At 47.5% G+C, this 20,645-nt stretch overlaps 1 protein-coding gene across 19 annotated transcripts in view; it reads left to right on the top strand.

Annotated features, from left to right (window-relative positions):
- The window catches only part of LOC144024537 (unconventional myosin-VIIa-like), a 28,111-nt gene extending 7,967 nt beyond the window's left edge, over positions 1-20,144 (top strand). For 8 of the 19 annotated variants that reach the window (XM_077530889.1, XM_077530887.1, XM_077530882.1 and 5 more), the window contains 47 exons: positions 279-463; positions 521-642; positions 2,019-2,161; positions 2,276-2,389; positions 2,506-2,574; positions 3,146-3,230; positions 3,328-3,404; positions 3,709-3,828; positions 3,901-4,043; positions 4,367-4,577; positions 4,646-4,781; positions 5,231-5,337; positions 5,482-5,535; positions 5,803-5,940; positions 6,711-6,869; positions 7,025-7,117; positions 7,752-7,846; positions 8,311-8,395; positions 8,485-8,703; positions 9,062-9,169; positions 10,324-10,533; positions 10,678-10,884; positions 10,961-11,137; positions 11,369-11,458; positions 11,531-11,658; positions 12,189-12,315; positions 12,403-12,522; positions 12,706-12,879; positions 12,957-13,184; positions 13,532-13,699; positions 13,773-13,890; positions 13,964-14,090; positions 14,358-14,527; positions 14,612-14,802; positions 14,893-15,017; positions 15,189-15,346; positions 15,657-15,810; positions 15,968-16,123; positions 17,052-17,232; positions 17,307-17,420; positions 17,490-17,577; positions 18,288-18,394; positions 18,453-18,638; positions 18,717-18,833; positions 18,901-18,984; positions 19,085-19,204; positions 19,420-20,144. In XM_077530889.1, the coding sequence (XP_077387015.1) occupies positions 279-463; positions 521-642; positions 2,019-2,161; positions 2,276-2,389; positions 2,506-2,574; positions 3,146-3,230; positions 3,328-3,404; positions 3,709-3,828; positions 3,901-4,043; positions 4,367-4,577; positions 4,646-4,781; positions 5,231-5,337; positions 5,482-5,535; positions 5,803-5,940; positions 6,711-6,869; positions 7,025-7,117; positions 7,752-7,846; positions 8,311-8,395; positions 8,485-8,703; positions 9,062-9,169; positions 10,324-10,533; positions 10,678-10,884; positions 10,961-11,137; positions 11,369-11,458; positions 11,531-11,658; positions 12,189-12,315; positions 12,403-12,522; positions 12,706-12,879; positions 12,957-13,184; positions 13,532-13,699; positions 13,773-13,890; positions 13,964-14,090; positions 14,358-14,527; positions 14,612-14,802; positions 14,893-15,017; positions 15,189-15,346; positions 15,657-15,810; positions 15,968-16,123; positions 17,052-17,232; positions 17,307-17,420; positions 17,490-17,577; positions 18,288-18,394; positions 18,453-18,638; positions 18,717-18,833; positions 18,901-18,984; positions 19,085-19,204; positions 19,420-19,512 (6,381 nt within the window). In that variant the 3' untranslated portion in view covers positions 19,513-20,144. Of the gene's footprint in view, positions 1-278; positions 464-520; positions 643-2,018; positions 2,162-2,275; positions 2,390-2,505; positions 2,575-3,145; positions 3,231-3,327; positions 3,405-3,708; positions 3,829-3,900; positions 4,044-4,366; positions 4,578-4,645; positions 4,782-5,230; positions 5,338-5,481; positions 5,536-5,802; positions 5,941-6,710; positions 6,870-7,024; positions 7,118-7,751; positions 7,847-8,310; positions 8,396-8,484; positions 8,704-9,061; positions 9,170-10,323; positions 10,534-10,677; positions 10,885-10,960; positions 11,138-11,368; positions 11,459-11,530; positions 11,659-12,188; positions 12,316-12,402; positions 12,523-12,705; positions 12,880-12,956; positions 13,185-13,531; positions 13,700-13,772; positions 13,891-13,963; positions 14,091-14,357; positions 14,528-14,611; positions 14,803-14,892; positions 15,018-15,188; positions 15,347-15,656; positions 15,811-15,967; positions 16,124-17,051; positions 17,233-17,306; positions 17,421-17,489; positions 17,578-18,287; positions 18,639-18,716; positions 18,834-18,900; positions 18,986-19,084; positions 19,205-19,419 lie in introns of those variants that run through there. The other 11 variants (XM_077530892.1, XM_077530897.1, XM_077530886.1 and 8 more) reach the window with 7 other exon arrangements.
- The last annotated feature ends 501 nt before the right edge of the window (positions 20,145-20,645 follow it).

Raw genomic sequence — 20,645 nt, 5'->3', positions numbered from 1 at the left:
CTGGTGACTCAAAGTACAAGATCATCCAAAGAAGTGGCTGAAATAAGTTTCATTCGTAGGGCATCTGGTGGACCAGTGGCTAGCACATTTTTGGTGAGCACACTCTGGTTTTCAGCCTTCTGAATTTGCGTCTTCTACCCTTTATACACCAAGTACTGCCTAAAAAAAGAAAAGAAAATGAGACATGAGTATGAGGTCTAGAGACAAGAAGGGTCTGGGCTTGATGGCTTGATGAACCTCCGGTCTTGGCTCATGTTAGCGTTCCCGTTTCCTTCTAGACATACACGGGTTCCATCCTGGTGGCCATCAACCCATATCAACTGCTTCCCATCTACACGGCAGACCAGATCCGCCTGTACACCAACAAGAAGATCGGTGAGATGCCTCCTCACATCTTTGCCATCGCAGACAACTGTTACTTCAACATGCAGAGGAACAACCGCGATCAGTGCTGCATCATCAGGTATGCTTGGAGTCTTGCTTGCTTTCCTCAGGTTCCTAAATCTTTCCTACCCAATAGTGGGGAGTCCGGAGCGGGAAAGACTGAAAGCACCAAGCTGATCCTACAGTTCCTGGCAGCCATCAGCGGTCAACACTCGTGGATCGAGCAGCAGGTCCTGGAGGCCAATCCCATTCTGGAGGGTAATCTTACAAGTGCCCCAATTGAAAAGTTTTTCCAGTTGAGAGCTGAGGTTTTGGTGGGGACTAATTCACCATTTCAAATCATTTTCACCAAATTCGACCAAATTGAGCTTGGTCTCAGAATGAATTAAATATGTGTTGGCCAAATCTTTTTTTTTTTTTTCCTAAGAGAGAGCTCAGGATTGTTCATTTGGCAGTCTTACCGATTCAACATCTCCTTTATTGTGTGCGTTTGTGTGCATGCGTGCGTGTAAATACGTGGAAATTTGTACTCATTGATTCACCTAAAACCTAATAAAAAATCCCATTACGCTTCACCTTAACCGGATACTTCAGTCTCGCCAGAGTCGTGAAGTTCAGAAGGTCAGGGGACCAGAGGAAAGGTCAAAGAAAAGAAAGATAAATCAAAGTGAAATCCAGCACCAACTAAACACCTCCTGCCATCCACATGTTACAAAACCAGAGTCTTACGCCAGCCCCAGAAACCTCTAAATTCCCAAAAATTAAGGAGATCTCAAGAGACCAGAGGAAAAACTAAAGAGAGGAAGGTGGGAAGGATAGATGAAGCAGAGTGAGATCCACAGACACCGACGCATCCAATCCATCAATGTGAAATCCAGCACCAACCTCTGCCCTTGCACCGTGAATGTGGCCCCACCCACAAGTGTGTGCGCGTGGTGCATTCAAATTGGGAGCAGGTGGGATGGAGCGGGGGGAAAAGATTTCCCCTACTCCGATCCACCCGCACCCCAAAAAATGAACGTGTATGTGTGTGGTGCATTCAAAAAGAAAATAGAGGGACAAAGTGGTGGGCGGGGACACGGACGTGGGACACGGACGCGGGGACACGGACGCGGGGACACGGACGTGAGGACACGGACGTGGGACACGGACGCGGGGACACGGACGCGGGGACACGGACGTCGGGACACGGACGCGGGGACACGGACGTGGGGACACGGACGTGGGACACGGACGCGGGGACACGGACGTGGGGACACGGACGTGGGACACGGACGCGGGGACACGGACGCGGGGACACGGACGTGGGGACACGGACGTGGGACCACGGACGTGGGACACGGACGCGGGGACACGGACGCGGGGACACGGACGTGGGACACGGATGCGGGGACATGGACGCGGGGACACGGACGTGGGGACACGGACGTGGGACCACGGCGCTGCCAGGCTCTGCAGTCTGTCCCCACTGATGAGTCCCCACCCCAAGTCAGCCGTCCCCCCGCATGTGAGGTGCATTCAAATTGGAGGGGACTTGAAGGGTGAAGACGGTGCTTCCACCCGTCCCCACCCCACCAAGAAATACGTGTCGGCCAAATGTGAGTGATGATTTCGCTGGCTTGTTTGCCCCGCAGCCTTCGGAAACGCAAAGACCATTCGCAACGACAACTCGTCCCGCTTCGGCAAATACATCGACATCCACTTCAACAAGAGAGGAGCCATCGAGGGAGCCAAGATCGAACAGTACCTGCTGGAGAAGTCGCGAGTCTGTCGGCAGGTGGGACTCATTTCAGCCCCGCTTGCTGTCCATCGGAGACTGCAGTGCCACACCCAAACTCAAAAAGTGACATGGCGGTCCTGAGACTGTTAACCAAACTGCGCATGTGCTCAGGCTCAGGATGAGAGGAACTACCACATCTTCTACTGCATGTTGAAGGGCATGGCGGCGGACGAGAAGAAGAAGCTGGGCCTCAGCAAGGCCACGGACTACACCTACCTCACCATAGTCAGTCCAAACCGTAGTCCAGTCCTGTCTCCTCCTTCCTTTACGTGGCAATCCAATCATCCATAAAAGCCTAAATCCTGCGGTGTGATGTTACGATGAAGTGCGTTTCTGTGCAGGGAAAGTGTACCGTATGTGACGGCCGCGATGATATGAAGGAATACTCCAACATCCGCTCGGCCATGAAGGTAACACGGCATACATCTTACTTCCTGTGTTAAATCTGACTTCTTGTGTGACACCTGATTTCTTGTGCTACACCACTTTTCCTGGATGACACCTGACTTGACTTCCTGTTATCCTGACTTAGTGAATCTTGACTTTGTGTATGACACCAGACTTCCTGCGTTACGCCAGACTTCCTGTCTTATACCGGTTTTCCTGTACGTACAACACCGGACTTTCCTGTCTGAATCCTGACCTCCAGTATGACACTTGGGTTTCCTGTGTTGCACCAATTTTCCGGTCTGAAATCTGACTTCCTTGACAACACCTAACTTCCAAATTCCACCTGACGTACCTGACTGACTTCCTGTTTGCCACTCGATTTTTCGGTATGACTCCTCATTTCCTGTGTTCTATCAGTTTTCCTGTATGAACGTACATCTGACTTCCTGTATGATTCCTCTCTTCCTGTGTTACAACTTGCTTCTTGTTGCTACATTTGACTTCAAATCTGCCTGTAACACCCGACAGCTGCAATATCCTGTAATATTCTAATTAGGAATATGACACATGGCCATGTGTTTTCTTTGGCAGGTTCTGATGTTCACAGACAAAGAAAACTGGGAGATCTGCAAACTATTGGCCTCCATTTTACACATGGGCAACCTGCGCTATGAAGGTCTTTCCAAAGTCGAATCATTTCTGAATTTGAATTCAAAGTCAGATGTTTAGAATCATTTCAACTCCATTGAACCATTTTTTGTTTTCATCTGTAGCGCGCACCTACGACAACCTGGACGCTTGCGAGGTCGTACGCAGTCCGCATCTTTCGACCACATCAACACTGCTGGAGGTCAGCATGCTTTGGCACTTATTAGACTTCTAATTATTAACTAAAACTGCCCTGAATAGGAATCCTTTTGAGCAAGTACATGTCGTCATCATCGTTCATTTCAGTGTTTATATTTCAGTGTAATATTTTCTTATAGCTAAAATACACCAATTGACAAGAGTAAAAGTCGACTGGAAAAATTTGACAAAGGTGCCAACAATTTTAGTCTCAATTAAGCACGAGTGCTCGTGTAACAAATCCGCTAAAAAGCAAAGAGCAAATGTTGGTTTGAATTCATGTGATTGCAATCGGCACACGTTTGCAGGTGGACGGCAAGGACCTGATGAACTGCCTAACGAGCAGGACGTTGATCACCAGAGGAGAAACCGTGTCCACGCCACTCAGCATGGAACAAGCTGTGGACGTGCGAGACGCCTTCGTCAAGGTGACGCGCTCAAACAAATTGACGACTCTGGCGTACTCTGACGACGGACAACTTTTGCGTATGTGTGCGTAGGGCATTTACGGCCGTCTCTTCGTGTGGATCGTGGAGAAGATCAACGCCGCCATCTACAAGCCTTCGTCCTCGCACAGCAAAGTCGTCAGGCGCTCCATCGGTCTGCTGGACATCTTTGGCTTTGAGAACTTCACCGTCAACAGGTGAGCGCACACACCCACACACATTTTGTCTGACTATCTTAGCCAAGTCAAGTCAAGTCAAGTCATCGTCATTTATAGCGGCGCTTTCAAACAGCTTTAGCTGTCAGTGTGGACGTCCCATTGACATAATGCATTTGCCTAACCCTAACCCCAACCAAAAACCCAATTCAGACCTAAACGCTAAAACCAGGTCTTGACCCTCAACAGAAATGTCTGAACTTGTGGGGCCCACCAAAATGTCCCCACAAAAATAAGTCGGCCCCGTAATGACAGTTAGACCGTAAATATGGGCCCCATAACGTGGCCCGATGTTGTGACCGCAGTTTCGAGCAGCTGTGCATCAACTTCGCCAACGAGAACCTGCAGCAGTTCTTCGTGCGTCACGTGTTCAAACTGGAGCAGGAGGAGTACAACCTGGAGAACATCAACTGGCAGCACATCGAGTTCACCGACAACCAGGACGCCCTGGACATGATCGCCATCAAGCCCATGAACATCATCTCGCTCATCGACGAGGAGAGCCGATTCCCCAAGGTCGGTGCCAATTGACCCGACTACCGATCAATTGGTTCTGCTGGAATCCATAAATGTGTGTGTTTTAGGGTACAGACAGCACCATGCTGAACAAACTCAACTTCCAGCACAAAGTCAACAGCAACTACATTCCACCCAAGAACAACCACGAGACTCAGTTTGGCATCCAGCACTTTGCCGGGGTGGTCTACTACGAAACCAGAGGTGCTCACGCTTGGATGACGCGAATGAAAAATGCTGCAATTAAGCCTGTGTAAAGCCCTGGCACGTGGGCAAGGAGAGCCGCAAATGCAGAACAACTGTCAGGGCTTTATTGATTGAGACACAAACAAAATGGCAACACTCGCAAGGAGCCGCTGTAGGCCACAACTCACACTCACGCAGACTAAACAGCCAGCTCTTGAAGCCACACCCCTTAAAAGCACACATCACACTGGATTCTTTACGTTCTTTCATGCAATAAAAACTATTCCCCCGTGTGAAAAACACATAGAAAAAAATTGTGATGTTTTTGGGAGGCTGGAACGGATTAACGGCATTTCAATTCATTTCAATGGGGAATGTGATTTGATTAACTGTACCAGTAAAATGAGGTAACAAACCTGCTACCACTGTTTGCGTGTGTGTGTGTAACATGTGTACGCGTGTTCCAGGCTTCCTTGAGAAGAACCGGGACACGTTATACGGTGACATCATCCAGCTGGTTCACTCGTCCAAGAACAAGTTCATCAAGCAGATTTTCCAGGCTGATGTTGCTATGGTAACACGGCTGCTTGATTTTAACGCGATGACTCGAAGAAAAGAGAAGCAAAAATTGAAGTCGATGAAGTTGAACGTTTTCCTCTTGCATGTTTTCAAACATCTCCTTCTGTCTTGTTTGCATGATTTGTTGCTTTCCCGACAGTTTCTGTGTGGTTTTGCTCCTTGTCTGCATCTTCCATCCAGTCCTCTACCAAAGGTAAAAAGTTACAACAAAAAAATCAGTCAATAAATACATGAGTTCCTTCCTTCTCTCTTCTGCATGAAATGAAACGGCACAAAAACGTACGATTTCAGCAAAACGAATGCAACAGAATTCATCGTGATGTCGATGCTTGAAGAACGGAACGCGGGCCATACTTTGTCCAACTCACATTCACATTTGTTTTGACTGAGACACAAAGAGGAAGAAGGTCAGGAAGGACAAAATGAGCAACTTTGCGTGTGTGTGTGTGTGTGCTTGTAGGGGGCGGAAACCAGGAAGCGTTCTCCCACTCTCAGCAGTCAGTTCAAGAAATCTCTGGAGCTGCTGATGCGAACGTTGAGCGTCTGTCAGCCTTTTTTCGTCCGCTGCATCAAACCCAACGAGCACAAGAAGCCAATGGTGAGTCGCCGCACGCGATTGTCCTGCAACGCCGCTTGCAGCGTCTCTTACGTTTTCCCGCTATTTGTCCACGCATGCTTTACGTCTTATATTTTAGCTGTTACACATCATCCGATCTCGCTGGATTCACAAACTCGCGGTTACATTTTGTTTTTTTTAAAGTAGCTGTTGCATTAACTAGTTACATGTAATAACTGATGTTATTACACATGAATAGGGGTTACATCTAATAAGTAGCTGTTAAATGTAACATGATCATCCACGTGTTTATTGCATGTAAGTGCCTGTAATTTCTTTGTCAGCTGTAAAGTCGGCCAATTTATTGACCAATAGCCAGTTAGTCGACGTCACATGGACTGAACAACAAATGCTGACAGTTGGCAGTTCCACGTTAGCCCTTAATTGCAAATGTAAGAGCTAAGTAACAAAAAGAGTGGCGAGTACACGTAACAGCTCGTTAGTCTGTAAAAGCATGAAAATGCAATCACTGCTAGTGATTTCCTGATCTAGCTTGTTTGCAACAGATAGTTAGCAGATGTAACCGATACTTATGTAACAAGAGTAGTTATTACATGGAACAGCTACTTATGTCTTATAACTTGTTCTTACCTGGAAAAGATCCTACTTATAAGCACTCATCATTTTTTTCCAATAACTGTCTGTGACATGTAATATGAGCTCACACGTGCATGAACTAGTTATTGCACTTGCGTTTCACAAAGCAAGCAGTGTTTACGTGCGCAACAGTAGCTTGTGTGTGCGTGTTGCAGCTGTTTGATCGGGATTTGTGCGTGCGCCAGCTGAGGTACTCGGGAATGATGGAGACCATTCGCATCCGCCGCGCCGGCTACCCCATCCGCTACACCTTTGTGGAGTTTGTGGACCGCTACCGCGTACTCATGCCTGGAGTCAAACCCGCCTACAAGCAGGTAGACATAAACATGCGTAAACGTGTACATACGTGCCTTGATGTACGAGTGACTCGACTTACAAGTTCTTCAAGATATGATCGTACAAACTGATGAACTGAGAGTCTGAAGGGGAAACAAGTGAGCTGGCCTCGTATTTGCATGCGCTCTTCCAGGAGGATCTGAGGGGAACCTGCCAGAGGATCGCAGAGGCCGTGCTCGGCCGAGACGACGACTGGCAGATGGGAAAGACCAAGATCTTCCTCAAGGTGATAACCCCAACCGGAATAAATAAGTAGCTGTTGCATGCAGAAACTAGCTCGGATGCTATATGGACAAAAAGTATTGAGATAGAAGTATTGAGGTTTTTATTATTATTATTATTATTATGATGATGATGATGTTGGTCCCCCTGCGTAAACGCAGCTGAATCCGACAACTCTATTGCAGATTGCACTGTCAGAGAAGTTCTGTTGTGATTGTTTTCAACTGACAGGAAGTAGTGCGTGTTCGTGTGTCCCCATCTTTGTGTGTGTTTGAAGTTTAGACGACCAGCCGAATATTTTCTGATTTGATGTGGTTTGTCACTTGAGTGAGTTCCAATAACACACTTCGTGAAGTTTATTTCTCCGGACTGGTGTTTGCTCACAGGCGGTCCTCCAGAAAGCCTGACAGGAAGTAGAAAGTGCAGGAAGGAGCATATGGTTTCTTTCCTGACAGGAAGTCGACTGACAAACCGCAGTGCAAAGGCTCGAATAATACGAAAAGGGACAATCACTCCGAGATTGTCTCAGGGATCGTTCACGGCTTTTTGGCGCAGTCGGGCCCGTCTTCCATTTTTCTAATCTGGCCCACTATGGGATGGTCTCCATGGAGACAGCTAATGAGTTGTTGCTTCTTCAGGATCATCATGACATGCTGCTCGAGATCGAGAGAGACAAAGCCATCACGGACAAAGTCATCCTCATACAGAAGGTGGTGCGAGGTTTCAAGGACAGGTAAGGTCCTCAATTCCTTTCAACATCCGATTTACACGATTTCAGCCTTTTCATGGCGGCACGTCGGCTGACTGCTTAGCACGTCCGCCTCACAGTACCGAGGACGCAAGATCGGGTCCAGGCTGCGGCCTTCCCGGTGGAGTTTGCATGTTCTCCCCGTGCCTACTCCGGTCTCCGGCAGCTTCATTGAACAGTCCGAATTGTCCCGTCGGTGTGATTGTGACTGCGGATGGTTGTTTGTCTCCGTGTGCCGTGCGATTGGCTGGCGACCAGTTCACGGTGTACCCCGCCTAATGCCCGAAGCCAGCTGGGATAGGCTCCAGCACCCCGCGACCCTTGTGAGGAGTAAGAAAATGGATGGACGGAAGTCTTTGCATCCATCCATTTTCCTTAACAATGCAATGAAACAGCGCCATCTAAAGGGATCTGTTAGTCCTTTCCGTGCTTCTTCTTTGTCTCGTCAGATCGAACTTCCTGAGGATGAGGAAGTCGGCTATGTTGATCCAGAAGACGTGGCGAGGATATCAGTGCAGAAAGAACTACGGCGCCGTAAGAATCATCATCATCATCATCCCACCGTAAAAGGTGGGTCATCTAGTCCCGATGTCGTCCCTAAATCCTGGTCCTTGTTCTTCCAGATGCGGGCGGGCTTTTCTCGTCTTCAGGCACTGGTGCGCTCCAGGAAACTGTGCGCGTCGTACCACGTGGCTCGCCAGCGCATCAGCGGCTTCCAGGGTCGATGCCGAGGCTTCCTGGTGCGCCGCGCCTTCAGACACCGACTGTGGGCCGTCATCGCCATCCAGGCGTACACCCGAGGGATGATTGCACGCAGGCTCTACCGCAGGCTCAGGGGCGAGGTAGCCGACCTTCTGTAATGTTTGGACACCATAGAAGGAGGATACTTCCGGGTGCAGGTTGCAAGTATTTTTTTTCCAGTTACAAGGTGCTCAATTGAAGTGAAATACAACTAAGCAATTATGTTCCAGTTAAACACATATGCATATTCGTAGTTTGGAATTTATGAATTTGTCAAACCAAATATACCAACGATATTTTATGATATTTTCACATTGTGTTCCATATGTCAAGAAGCAAAGAAAATCCCAGAAGGGAAAAAGCAAAGTCATGGCCATCGACCATATCGATTGATAGATCGTATTGCCTTAAGGTACACTCAATGGTCTGAGCTCAAATGAAACTTACCTGTTGCGTCAGTACCGAAGGAGGCTGGAAGCTGAGAAGATGCGTCTGGCGGAGGAGACCAAGCTGAGGAACCAGATGTCTGCCAAGAAAGCCAAGGCTGAAGCGGAACGCAAACATCAGGTCAGCTTTCGGATTTCAGGACATGTTGAGCTTTTCTTTTCTTTTTAATATAAGTCTACATCAAAATGATTGAATCGTTTAACAGACCAACAGTTCTTCGGAAGACACATTTAAGGCACTTTTCCACCGTAGCGGTTCCACACCGAAGCGGCAATTTGTGTCCCCGGATGTTTGTGTCTCCACGGGACTTTTTCGGGCGGGGCCGAGCCGTTCCGTTGTAACCGCCGTTTAGAACCCTTTCGACAGCGGTTCTGCGGCGCCGGTCGTCGGGGACTAGCGGGGCCGTGACGTCACCTGGCGCCTGATTGGCCGACAGCAACGCCGCCGCAAGCAACGTACACGCCCATTTCCTTGTTTTAAGCGAGAGCGGCAGAAGTGCCCGCCGGTCTTCGTCAAAGTCATAAAAATACAGTATATGCAATAAATATCATCATGTTTTACAACAACGCTGAACTATATTTACTATTGAAAAGGTACTTGTGGATGGATTAGTATAATGTTTGTGGTTTTTAAAAAACATCGCGAGGCTGCCGTGTGTTCCTATTGACTTGAACGAGAACTCCAGCGGCAGAAATATCCGTCTTCGCGAGCCGGTCGCGAATCGCAATATTTCATCCATGGTGGTCGATATTAAATTGTAAATATGGTTCAACGTTGGCGCCACTTGCCACTCGGGAAAAGTTATCTCAGATCCGCACGCAATGCGGGAGTGCAAGCTCGGCGTGGACGGTTCAAATGTTGCCGCCCCCTTCTTGCCGTGCGCCACTTGTAATGGAAAAGCGGCGGTTGCTGTCTGGTGTGGTTGCGTGAGGTGCGGTGCGGTGCGGTGCGGTGCGGTGTGGGGCGGTACCCGGCCGTGCGGGCACGATGGAAAAGGCCCATTAGTCCCAGTCTCTCCGTCGGCCCCGTCGTTGACCACCTTTTGGCGCGTACTTCCGCAGTTTTGGCGAATGTGTTATGACGCGAAGCCTTGGAAAAAAAAATACATAGACTGAGCACGGACTGAAGCAGGTTTTCGTCCGTCGACTCAGGTCAGTACAGATTCAGTCCTTGTATTTTTCCGAAGCTTCGCATCGTAAAGCACTCGCCGCAAATGTGGGCATCCGTCAACGGACAAATGGAAGTTTAGTCCACCATTTTCTCATCGTCTACAGGAGCGTCTAGTCCAGCTGGCCAAAGAGGACGCCGAGCGCGAGAAGAAGGAAAAAGAGGAGGCGAGGAGGAAGAAGGAGCTGGTAGAGCAGACGGAGCGAGCCCGTTTGGAACCCGTCAACGACTCGGACATGGTAGACAAGATGTTCGGTTTCCTGGGGACCACCAGCTCCTTTCCTGGCCAAGAGGGACAAGCTCCTGCCGGCTTTGAGGTAAGTTTCCTCGTTGGATTTTACCACCCTTTCAACTTGTTCATGGCCATTTTGGGTTTTTTTTTTCTTCTCTTACTGCATAGTTTTTAACTAACATGAGCGGAGCTGGACTTTTCTGAGTTTGTCTCTCCGCCTCGTCTGCAGGACTTGGAGAGAAGCCACCGGCAGCTGGAAGAGGAGGACTTGGACGAGGCTCTTCCTTTGCCAGAGGACGAGGAGGAGGAGGATTTGTCGGAGTACAAGTTTGCCAAGTATGCCGCCACCTACTTCCAGGGAAGCACCACACATACGTACGTCCGGCGACCACTCAAGCAGCCGCTGCTTTTTCACGAGGATGAAGGAGAGCAGCTGGTGGGCCAAAGACCTCATGTCCAATCACTATGATATGGAAATGATGACGACCGTCTGGACCTTATCCCGGTTTTAGGCGGCTTTGGCGGTGTGGATCACGGTGTTGAGGTTCATGGGAGACCTGCCCGAGCCCAAATACCACACAGCAATCAGCGATGGGAGCGAGAAGATTCCGGTCATGACCAAGATCTATGAGACCCTCGGGAAGAAGACGTATAAGAGGGAGCTGCAGGCTCTTCAGGGGGAGGGGGAGGTAAGGCGTGTGAGGGTCAGAACAGGGGAGATGAACTTCTGTCAAAATGCAATGATTAACATGCAGTCTTCATTGAATGCAACCTGGTCTAGAAACCACCTAAGAGCAATTTGAACGTGTGCTTCATTTCTCTGTTCAGATCATTCAAGAAAGCAAAACATGTTTTATCATCTCTGTGCTGCGAGTTCTGCTCGTTTCTGTTCAGTCTCAATTCTGTTTTCCTGTCTCCAGACTCCTCAATCTGACAGCCATCGCAAGAACAGCATTCGACACAAGCTGGTCTCTCTCACGCTGAAGAAAAAATCCAAGATCACTGAGGAGGCAAGAGAAAAGATCATTTTGCTATTTTGGTGCCACTTCCTGCAGATTTAACAAGCGACGGACAACTTTTAGGTCACTAAGCGCCTGAATGATGGCGAGCCCGGTCTCCATGGCAACAGCATGTTGGAAGACCGGCCAACATCAAACCTGGAGAAACTTCACTTCATCATCGGAAATGGCATCCTGAGGCCAACGCTGAGGTAAAAAACAAAAACAAAAAACCTGCATCCAAGATTTGATCCCATGTACAATGGAGGTTTTCCCGGGTTAGACCTTGGGGTCATTTTGGACCAGGTCATGCTTTTTGATGAAAGTATTAAAACCTTCCTGCTTTATCCATCTAAAAACCTGTCTAAACTTAGGTCCACGTTCATGCTATCGGCTTCTGCTCCTCCATGTCTTGATCTCCTTGACTTGCAATTGACTCTTGCAATCGTCTCTTCTTCACCTGTAAGACATTTCGAATCCTTTCAGAATACAATCGCACAAATTTTGTCTCGATGCCCAGTTCAGCCGCATGTTTTGTCATCTCTGTACTGGCTCCCCATTCAGTTTAAGATTTAGCATCAAATAGAATCAGTTATGTCCAGCGTTACTCCACCCCTTGCTCAAAGTCAGCTGGGACAGACTCCAGGATCCTAATGAGGATAAGCCGCATAGAACGGGATAGCTGGACTTGTTTTTTGCTCAGGTGGCCTGGGTTCAACAATTGACCATGTCTCTGCATTAGGGATGAGATCTACTGTCAGATCTGCAAACAGCTGAGTCAGAACCCATCCAAGAGCTCGCACGCTCGAGGTTGGATCCTCATCAGTTTGTGCGTCGGCTGCTTCGCACCATCCGACAAGTTCCTCAAGGTCAGGACAAAGACGCTTTCATCCAAATGTAACGATCACACCTGCTAGTGTGGTGACGGGACTGCGTTGTTGCGCTTTCACCTGCAGTATCTAAGGAACTTCATCAACAGTGGGCCACCAGGTTATGCTCCATACTGTGAAGAAAGGCTGAGAAGAACCTTCGTGAATGGCACCAGAACACAACCTCCATCCTGGCTGGAGCTACAGGTACACACTCAAAGGTTTAGGATAGAATTTCAGGATAAGTCTAAAATGCCTGCGATTGGCTGGCAACCAGTTCAGGGTGTAGCCCGCCTACTGCCCGAAGCTATCTGGGATCGGCTCCAGCATGCATCACAGTCTTAACGGGTGAAATTCAGTTCCATCAGCGTTGTTAAAATGCATACCCAGGCAACCAAGTCCAAGAAACCCATCATGCTTCCGGTGACGTTCATGGACGGAACCACCAAAACGCTGCTGACAGACTCGGCGACCACCGCCAAGGAGCTCTGCAACACATTATCCGACAAGATCAGTCTCAATGACCGATTCGGCTTCTCGCTCTACATCGCACTTTTCGATAAGGTTCTGCGACATGAGCACTAAGAGTTTCTTCCTGGTAGGAGAGCTTTCCATCGTTATGATCTGATGGCACTGTCCAGGTGTCGTCTTTGGGCAGCGGGAACGACCACGTGATGGACGCCGTGTCGCAGTGCGAGCAGTACGCCAAGGAGCAGGGAGCCCAGGAGAGGAACGCCCCCTGGAGGCTCTTCTTCAGGAAAGAGATCTTCACGCCGTGGCACTGCGCCTCTGACGACACAGTTGCCACCAATCTCATCTACCAGCAAACCGTCAGGGGCGTCAAATTTGGAGAGTACCGCTGTGACCGGGTAAGGACTTCCAACATACTCAACAATATTCCTTCTCCTCTTCAGTGGCCATGATCTTTCTTTCTTTCTTTCTTTTTCTTCCTTCTGCTTCTTCTTTAGACCGAAACTTAATCTTTCGTAGAAATGATCCTTCTGTGGAACTGCTCCTTCCTTCTGTAGACACGTTCCTTCTCTTCTTCTGTAGCCAGTCATTTTATTCTTCTCGAGAGGTGCTTCTTCTCTTTTGAGGGATGATCCTTTTCTGTAAACATGCTTCTTCCACTCGCCTTCTCTTCTTCTTAAGACATGTTCCTTCTCTTTGGAACCTAAACCTTGACTCAAGACTCTTTCCTCTTTCGTTGACCCAGGACGACCTAGCGGAACTGGCGTCCCAGCAGTACTATGTGGATTATGGCTCAGAGGTCCTGCTGGAGCGCCTGCTGAGTCTCATCCCGTCCTACATCCCTGATCGAGAGATCAGCACATCCCGAACGGTGGAGAAGTGGGCTCACTTCATCATGGCGGCACACAAAAAGGTGCACTTGACAAGTGGCTGCGATTCACTTCAGGAATGAAGGAACTGAATCTTCTTTTCTCTTTGTTGTTCAGGGCATATACACCCAGAAGAGGTTTGATCCCCAGAAAGTGAAAGAGGAAGTGGTGGACTTTGCTCGCCACAAGTGGCCTCTGCTCTTCTCTCGATTCTATGAAGCCTTCAAGTTCTCTGGTGATAAATCAATGACCAGTACGAGCAAGTATCGAGCTGCACATACCTGATCATTTGGTGTCTCTGTTAACAGGTCCAAGTTTACCCAAAAATGAACTCATCGTCGCCGTCAACTGGACCGGCGTTTACTTTGTGGATGAACAGGAACAAGTCCTGCTGGAACTCTCCTTCCCAGAAATCACCGCTGTGTCCAGCAGCAGGTGAGGCATGCTGGGAAATGTAGAGCCTCTTGTGGCTCAGTCATGTCCATCCATTTATAACATTTGAACTGGGAACTGTTGGTGCAACAGTCCCTCAATTCGAAAAGAACTTTGGAGACTCGAGGGTTGAAGGCTTAGGAGAAGGTACTTCACGAACTCTCCTTCAGCGGAATCGCTGCGGTGCCCGTTCTTCTGCCGGGAACTGTAGTTGGATCATTCAACTCCATGTGTACAAGTAACTAACGCTAAATGTACCTGTTCTTCAAGGGGGGGGAAGTTGCAAAGTCAGAGCTTCACCCTGGCCACCATCAAAGGAGAAGAGTATACCTTCACCTCCAACAATGCCGAGGATATCCGTGACCTGGTGGTGACCTTCTTGGAAGGTCTGAGGAACAGGTCCAAGTTTGTGGTGGCACTACAGGACAGTCCGAACCAGAGTACGCTCGCTCTCACTGGACTTGTGGACGGCTGTTCTCGAACGCCGCACAGAAGTCACGAGTTGTCCTCTGACCGTTTGGCAGATGCTGAACCATCCACGTTCCTGAGTTTCCAGAAGGGAGACCTGATCCTGCTGGACCAGGACACCGGCGAGCATGTTCTTAACTCGGGTTGGGCGCATGGCGTCAATGAGAGGACCAGTCAGAGAGGAGACTTCCCGGCAGACTCGGTCTACGTCTTGCCCACCATGACGCGAGCGCAGCAGGACATTGTGGTGAGATAAGAACGCCGAGAATAGTTGTGAATCGGGCCGAAAACGACTCCCTGCTGTTCTCGATGACGGTTATGTCATCCAACCAATCAGGCGCTGGTGACCATGACGCCGGATCAGAGGCAGCAGTCGGTGAGGGTATCACAGCTTGTTCTGCCTGACAGTGAGGACTCCGTCAAAGCGTACACGCTGGAGGAATTCTCGTATGATTACTTTAGGTACGTCAATATTCCTTCTTAGTAATTCCACAGCATGAACTCGAGTCTACAAGTCATCCCAGCTCATACCTTCCCTTACAGTTCGGGTTCCAATATTTTCACATTCAGGTTGAAAAGCGGGCTTTCAAATCAGGTTGGAGTGTAGTCATGTGATGGGTGTTCTTGGTGCAGGCCTCCCCCCAAACACACTCTGAGCAGGGTGATGGTGACCAAGAATCGAGGCAAGGACAAATTGTGGAGCTGCACCAGGGAGCCTCTCAAACAGCCACTTCTCAAGAAGGTGCTCCAACACGAGGAGCTCGCTCAGGAGGCCTGCATGGCCTTTGTTGATATCCTTTCCCATCTTGTTACTAGATTAGGATCTTGCCATATTGTCATGACAATGCTGATAGTGTTACTACCGATGTGTTTCAATTTCATGACCGACTACAACGTTCCAATGTCTTTACTGTCCCATATGCTCCATGTTGTTACCATGCTATCAAAATATTCACAGCTTGTTATGACCATGCTGTTGGATGGTCATCTGTATTGTGCTGACCATATTGTTGCCATGTTAGTTATTAGCATGTTTTTAATGACATCATTACCGTGTTCTGACTCAATCAAAAGCAACACGTCCCTTAGCAAGCGTCCTACCTGTGATGAAGTACATGGGCGACTACCCATCCAAGCGCACGCGCTCGGTCAACGAGTTGACGGACCAGATCTTCGAGGGCGCGCTCAAGGCCGAAGCCCTGAAGGACGAGATTTTATGCCAGATCATCAAGCAGCTAACAGACAACCACGTCAAGTGCGTACTCACCTTTCACGTAGACGTCGGCCAGGTGGAAGCCGACCTCCTCCACCCGTCCTGACCCGCTTCCCAACAGAGAGAGACGCTGTCAAATGACACCAAAATGAGCTTCTCTTGCTCGACAAACGTGAGCGATGCGCCTTTGTGCCGGCAGGTACAGCGAGGAGAAAGGTTGGGAGCTCCTGTGGCTGTGCAGCGGCCTCTTTCCTCCCAGCAACGTGCTGCTGCCGCATGTCCAGCGCTTCTTGCAGTCCAAAAAACAGCACCCGCTCGCCGCCGACTGCATGCAGCGGCTGCACAAAGCCTTACGGTGAGCGCAAACTTGCAAAAAAGGCAAACTTGATCGCTTGTGCTCAAGGGCCGCGATTGGCTTGCAAAAAAAAAAATTCAAGCTGGCTCACCTCACTTGCGAATAAGGTCAAAAGAAGCCATTTTGGTAAATATCAACAATAAAATCACTTATTCTCAATCCGTTCATCCAACTGAAATCGGTTCGAAAATATATTTCAATAACGTTCATTCGGATTTTTTCTTTATTTAGAATACATATATAAAACAATCTATCAATCTGTTCTTTAATTAAATGCATATTTTCCATAAAAATGTTCAATACAAATATATTTTCTTTCATTCACTGGAATCAAAAAATGTCAAATAAATCATCAAATCAACTGTTTACCAACTGTTTATATTTGAAATTTCTTTCTTTCCTTATTAACAATAAATACAACGCTTTAGGTCAAATCTAATGTTTTTGGCAAAAATACATTTTGAAAATGTTAAATGTATATTTATAAATGTTCATTTTAGTAATATATTTCCCTTTGTTCGTTACTGAAAATAAATGTTTTTTTGTTGAATATTTTTTTATTTTACTTTGCAAAATAAATTCACCAGTTACAATATATAATAAAAATGTTAAATGCATCTTTAAGTTATTTTAAATATTTGTATCTAACTCAAATGCGCTAAGTACTATTACTAAAATGAAAACATTCAATGTATATGTAAAACTTTGACTATTTTAATAATAATAATAAATGACCCAATTATTATTATTGAATGAATATTTAAAAAGGTATATTTTTACAGTAAATAATTAAAAAAACAAACATTTGCTGTACTTTTTTCTATTATTTGCAATATCCATTCAAGGAAGTGAAAAAAATCCAAATAAAAAAGTGAATCAATCCATTGTATGTGTTGAAAATGTAACTGGCTGTTGGGCCTTTGCACATCCCAGCTGTCGACTTAAAAAAAGTGAAACGTCTTCAACGCGGCCCAAACGTCATTTGTGGTTGCCATGGTCACAGAAACGGGTCCAGGAAGTACCCCCCTCATCTGGTGGAAGTGGAGGCCATCCAGCACAAGACCACGCAGATCTTCCACAAGGTTTACTTCCCCGACGACACGGACGAGGTGCGACACGCGAAGTCGATAAATCAAATGTTGCCAGAACACGCAAAAGTTTCTCTTCTCTGGGAACTTTGCAGGCCTTTGAGGTGGAGTCCAGCACCAAAGCCAAGGACTTCTGTCAGAACATCTCCACCAGACTGCTGCTCAAATCGCCAGAAGGCTTCAGCCTCTTTGTCAAGATCTCCGACAAGGTGCTTTCTCAAGTCAAGTCCAGTTTTGGCTCTTGGGCAGACTCATTGAGCTCCATGTTGGCGTGTCAGGTGATCAGTGTTCCGGAGGGAGACTTCTTCTTTGACTTTGTCCGGCATCTGACTGACTGGATCAAGAAATCGCGGCCAGTGAAAGACGGTAAACATCTTCCATTCATATTTGAAACATGAAATGTGGCAGACAGATGAGTAGACCCACCAAAAAGTGATGCCCAAAAATAAAAAGAGAAAATTGCCATTTTGGTTGGAATCACCAAATTTGGTCTTTATTGCACCTGCAACATGAAATTGGGTTGACATGTCTTTAATGTGTAGACCCACAAAAAAACATTTTGGTTCGAAACGGAGATTCTAGGCAAATTGGTCCAGAGGTCATTTGAGTATTTTGGAATATTCAGCCCCTCAAAGTACGAGTAGTTTGACTTCCGAACATCAAGATTCCTAAGGATGTCATGAGTAGACCCACAAAAAAAAAAAAAAAAAAAAGTCTGAAAAATCCATCTCTGAATTCTGCCATTTTGTTTTGTGTGGTCATTTTGGTGAATTAAATGATCGGTTTCTCGCCAAATTGGACCCCCAAAACCACCTTGACTTTGCAACGTAGTCTAAAGTTTAGTCGGCATGTCTTAATCACGACCCACAAAAATGTCTCTTAAGGCTTCCGTTATTTTCCAAAGAAGCATTTTTAGAGCCACTGCCAAAGGTCCTTCAAAGTTCCTACAAATTGCACATAGTTGCTTCCAAACGTCAACGTGGTGTATTAGATGCAAACAACAGAATTTTGTGTAACATTGAAGTTGGAGCACTCGTCATAAGGCAAGAAAATGAAACGTCTGATTTACCGTGTAGGAGCGGTTCCCTCTCTGACCTATCAGGTGTTCTTCATGAAGAAGTTGTGGACCAGCACCGTTCCGGGGAAGGACTCGTTCGCCGACTCCATCTTCCACTACTACCAGGTGAGTCCCGCCGGGTTAGAAGGCGAGCGCAGACAAAGGAAACTCCTCCCCCAACCAGGAGCTTCCCAAATACCTGCGTGGATACCACAAGTGTTCCCGGGACGAAGTCTTCCAGCTGGCGGCGCTCATCTACCGTGTCAAGTTTGAGGACGACAAGTCCCACTTTCCCGCCATTCCCAAGACGCTGCGCGAGCTGCTCCCTCACCATCTCATCCGACAAATGTCCCCGGACGACTGGAAGAGGGTAAACCTGAACATTCTCCCATATCGTTACCATCAAACGGATGAAAAACGGCGTGCGTGCGTGCGTGCGTGTCCGTAGTCCGTGGTGGCCTTCTTCAACAAGCAAGCCGGCAAATCCAGAGAAGAAGCCAAGCTGATGTTTCTTAAAATCATCTACAAATGGCCGACATTTGGCTCCGCCTTCTTTGAAGTCAAGGTAAAAACGGGAGGCGTCCTCTTCCGACGCCGTTTCATGCCCAGATTGACCGCAATTTGGTCTTCAGCAAACCACGGAGCCAAACTACCCGGAGATCCTCCTGATCGCCATCAACAAACATGGCGTCAGCCTCATCGACCCGAAGAGCAAGGTTGGTCGCTCTGTTCAAATAAGCACAAACGTTCGGATGCTTGCCAAATAGCAGAAATATCATCATGCAACTGGAGCGTGTCATCGTTTTGTATCGGCAGGACGTTCTGGTCACACATCCCTTCACCAAAATCTCCAACTGGAGCAGCGGGAACACGTACTTCCACATCACCATCGGAAACCTCGTCAGGGGAAGCAAACTCCTCTGCGAGACCTCCCTGGTGGGTTTCTTTTTTGTTTTTTTCGAAAGTACAATTTCCTTTTATTTCTGGGTTTACAGGCACAAATTCTGCCTAGCGACAAAGGGCAACCAGGAAAGACTTTTTTTTTTTTCTTCTTCTTCTATTTGCAACAAGTTCTGCCTAGCAACAATTCCATGTTCACAAAAAGACTATCAAAGGGCAAATTCCTTATTTGTGATGCGCATTCCCCTCAGGGCTACAAGATGGACGACCTGCTGACATCATACATCAGCCAGATGTTGACCGCCATGAACAAGCAGCGGTCCGATGGCACGCACACCAAGTGAACGTCTTATTGGCAGGAGGCCGCCGAGCTCGCTCGCCTGCTGCGCCCCATTGGCCAGCACTGCAGCTGGGGGCGGACCTTCGGCCACCAGTTGTGGCGGATGAGTCGCCGGCCTTCTGTCAGCTCGGAAACAGCCTGGAAGCTCCTCGGCGGAAGTGAAAGCGACGATGACCCCGGCGAAGGTCCCAGCAACTCCCGCATGCGTTACCGTGACGACGACGACGAGGACGAGACGTCCAGTGACGACGATTACCTCTGAGAAGAATAACACACTCTGGTGTGGCCATTGCTAAGCTAACTATTCCTAGCAACAAGGAGCTAACAGGTCAATGCTAAGCTAACTAAACTACAAAAGTCCTACACCAACTTCCGCCTAGCAACAAGTAGCAAACTTGTCATGTGACCAGGAAACATAATTGGCAAAATGCTTTTCGCACAAATTCTGCCCAGCAACAAAGCGCAAACATGACGTGGCCGGAGAATACTTTCATTTGCAATCTGCTTCAATTTTTATTTTATTTTTTAATTAGGAAATATAGGCAGGAAAATATTCATAGCCATGCTGAGTAAACATGTCATGTGACCAGGAAATACCTTTGGCATTATAGTGTATTAAATATCTTTTAAATGGTTTCATTTTGCTGAGTAACAAGTTGCAAATTATCACTGTTAGGTGGAAAAACACTTTTTTTTTTTTTTTTTTTTTTACATTTTTATGTTTTGGGGATGAAACTGAATGCAGACGTTCCAAAAACGTACAAATGTATTAGAGAAAAAAAAAAAAAAAACACATTAGTGTTTTTTTTTTTTTTTTACATCGCAGCGAGGAAATGCATCATGTGACCATTGAATACTTACAGGAAGTGATTTGCCAACTTGGCTTTGACAGGCCGAGGAAGTTCGGCCTCAAAGTCTGCAGTTGATTTGTTCCAAACTCAAAATCTCCTCAAACAGGGAAAAAGGGGACTCAAAAATGGGAGAACTTCAGGACGCTCCGCTGGGGAGGAAAAGACACAAAAACGAGGCAAGCACAATGTTTTGTGGGCATGGATCAATACGCACGCACAAACTGCACCAAACGACTGTCGCGACTGCTCCAGTATTTTTGATTTCAGATTGTCGATCTTGCTATGA

This window comes from Festucalex cinctus, chromosome 8 (assembly GCF_051991245.1).
Source record: "Festucalex cinctus isolate MCC-2025b chromosome 8, RoL_Fcin_1.0, whole genome shotgun sequence".
NCBI classification, from domain to species: Eukaryota; Metazoa; Chordata; class Actinopteri; order Syngnathiformes; family Syngnathidae; genus Festucalex; species Festucalex cinctus.
Note: the sequence above shows the minus strand (reverse complement) of the source record. Positions and strands in the feature narration are given on the sequence as shown.